The sequence below is a fragment of the Symphodus melops genome (genome assembly GCF_947650265.1).
Source record: "Symphodus melops genome assembly, chromosome: 17".
Taxonomy (NCBI): Eukaryota; Metazoa; Chordata; class Actinopteri; order Labriformes; family Labridae; genus Symphodus; species Symphodus melops.
The window spans coordinates 1,078,831-1,081,330 of record NC_136707.1 but is presented as its reverse complement, the minus strand read 5'-3'; the positions used below and the strand labels follow the sequence as shown (position 1 = coordinate 1,081,330).

The 2,500-nt window shown below is 56.8% G+C and overlaps 1 protein-coding gene across 1 annotated transcript in view; it reads right to left on the bottom strand.

The window, feature by feature from the left end:
• LOC306838408 (protein TANC2-like) overlaps window positions 1–2,490 on the bottom strand; it is a 10,659-nt gene extending 8,169 nt beyond the window's left edge. The window contains 9 exon segments of the mRNA XM_079366571.1: window positions 37–174; window positions 254–376; window positions 441–746; window positions 832–966; window positions 1,082–1,282; window positions 1,387–1,467; window positions 1,623–1,795; window positions 1,888–2,119; window positions 2,211–2,490. Coding sequence (XP_079222697.1) covers window positions 37–174; window positions 254–376; window positions 441–746; window positions 832–966; window positions 1,082–1,282; window positions 1,387–1,467; window positions 1,623–1,795; window positions 1,888–2,119; window positions 2,211–2,438 — 1,617 coding nt within the window. The 5' untranslated portion in view covers window positions 2,439–2,490.
• Between the last annotated feature and the right edge of the window lie 10 nt (window positions 2,491–2,500).

The window sequence follows — 2,500 nt, the reverse complement described above, 5'->3', positions numbered from 1 at the left end:
CACCAAAAGTAAAAAAAAAAACAAAGAAACACGTACCTGAGCTCCGTGGTCGAGCAGCAGAACCACGGCGTCCGTGTGACCCAGGTGAGCGTGCACACACAGCAAGGGGGCGCTATTGAGGACGTCACATCGAAAATCCACTTCAGCCCCGCCCATAATCAGCAACCTGCTCACCTGCGCAGGTAAGGAGAACAGTTACAGCGTTACCTGTTTCAGTCACCGTGTGTGTGGATTGGATCCTGCGGCGCGTCACCTTGATGTTCGGCGTGTAGAGGTTACGCAGAGACGAGAGAGTCGAGCTCAGGCTCCCCGTGCTGTAGGAGAGCCACAGCCCCTGCAGGACCGAGGAGGAAACCCCAAGCTTCTTACTCAGGCCCTGGAAACAAACAAGTAGTGAGGACAGTGCTGTGTGTGTGTGTGTGTGTGTGTCAGCTGCTCACCTTGTAGATGTGAGCCTTCAGGATGTGATGTCCGAGCTCCAGCGTCTGCTGCTTGTTCAGCTTCCCGTCCTGCCTGCAGAGCCAGAAGGCCAGCAGAGTGTGACCGCTCCTCGGCTCGCAGAGGAACCGGTCTTCCTGCCCGTCCTCCCTCCACACCAGCCACTCCCTGAAGGAGGCGTGGTTAATCATCCAGGTGCCGTCCCGCCGCCGCAGCAGGAAGGACGAGAGCTGATCCAGACGCTGCACGAACTCCCCCCAGGGCAGAGCTGCACCCGTGAGGGCGCCGGCGTTCACCACCTCGAACAGCTTTTGAGAGGAAACAAGAAGTCAGGCTGCACTGACAGATCACAGTTATAGTGTTGGATGCAAGATGTTTTAAACGTGCACGCACCTGCTGGTCAGTCAGAGGATGCAGGGACGCCACGGCGACGTTGAGCAGCGGCTGGACTCGGAGGAAAGACGACTGTGTGGGAAACCGGATGTTCAGCTGAAGCAGGTAGACTTCAGCCAGACTCACAGGAACCACCTGCAAACAAACAGGAAATGAAGTTTTTCCCTTCATGACATCACAAAGGGCAAAGAAGCCCCTCCCCCCCCCTAGGTGGGTGTTTGTTCGGCCTTCTCAAGACAAGAAAGTTCACCTTGAAGCTGGAGCTCTTCAGGACCAGGTATCCTCTCTCGATCAGGTCCAGGGTCAGCTTCAGGTACAGGTACGACCCTTTGCTCAGACTCTTCAGGTGGCCGATCAGTTTGGCCAGAGCCATGTTGTCGAGGCGACCGTTGCTAAGCGACACGTTGCTTTGGATTTCCACGCTGCTGTGGATGCGCTGCATCAGATACCCCTGAGGAAAAAAAAAAAAAAAAAAAAAAAAGATGTTGTAAAAACGTCCAGGTGGATGAAGACGAAGACGAAGAGAGACAGGAAGTCAGAGTGTGGGCGTGTCACCTGCAGATCTTTGTCGATGGCGTTGTTCTCTTCCATCGTGTCCAGAGAGATGCGGTGAAACGGTAAAGAACTGGTGATGTCCTGTTCAAGAAAAAGGATTCGTGCAAACTCTGGTTATATTTCTGCCGCGCCTTGTTTTGGCCTCTCTGCTTGTCGTCTGTGCAGTTACACTAAGACGCCACCGGTTGGCGCCAAATCGCACCAAAACCTGCGATCCAACAATCCCGCGTGTTTACCTGCTGACCGGTTCTCACGGTCGTCACGATCTTCAACCAGGACGGGAATTTCTGAACATTTCGGATCAGGAAAGACGTCAGTGTGTCGCCGTAGTCCGGCCGGTGGAACTCCGCCTCGTTCAGCCCGTCAATCAGTACAATAAGCCCCGCCCCCTCCACGTGCAACTTCCTCTCTGGAAAGCAAGAAAACACCCGGGCCGATGAGGAACGCGTCACCGGCTCCACGTCGTCAGAATGTAGCGTTATTAAAAGTGCGTTCTTGTACCCGTGTAGAGAGCGTCCAGCGGTTCCAGGATTCCCCGCTGCAGAGCGGCGTGCGGATCCTGGATGCAGGAGCGCAGACTGAGCGTGCTCTGCAGCTGTGGCGACTGGTGCAGCAGCTCCCGAAAGGCCGCCAGCTGAGGAGCCTCGCTCAGCATCGCCGCCATGTTGTAGACGAACTCGGGGACCAGGCAGGTGTGACAGTTGTCCGCCTGGCAGACGTGATACGAGACCACCTGCAGAGACAGACCGAGCCCCCTTTAAAGGCCGCAGCTTCACCGGCGCTCTCCTCGCCTCCTTCCTTTGCTTCCTTCCTGTCCCTCCTACCTGTGCAGCGAGCCTCCTCAGCGCCTCCTCTTGTCTCCTCCTCATCTCTGGAGTCCCTGGACAGCTCCCGCCTCCTTCGTCCCCGCCTCCCCCTCGCCCCAAGGAATCATGGGAGAAAGAAACAGCATCCACACCTGCCGTTTGGTCGCTCGCTGTCGGAAACATGCGTTTCCCGTGACAGCTGAGCGCCACCAGACGAGCGATGATGGCGGTCTTCCCAAACCCCATGTTTCCGACGATGACCACGCCCCGACTGGACACGGGGTCGTCGCTCCGGAGACAGGCGGTTC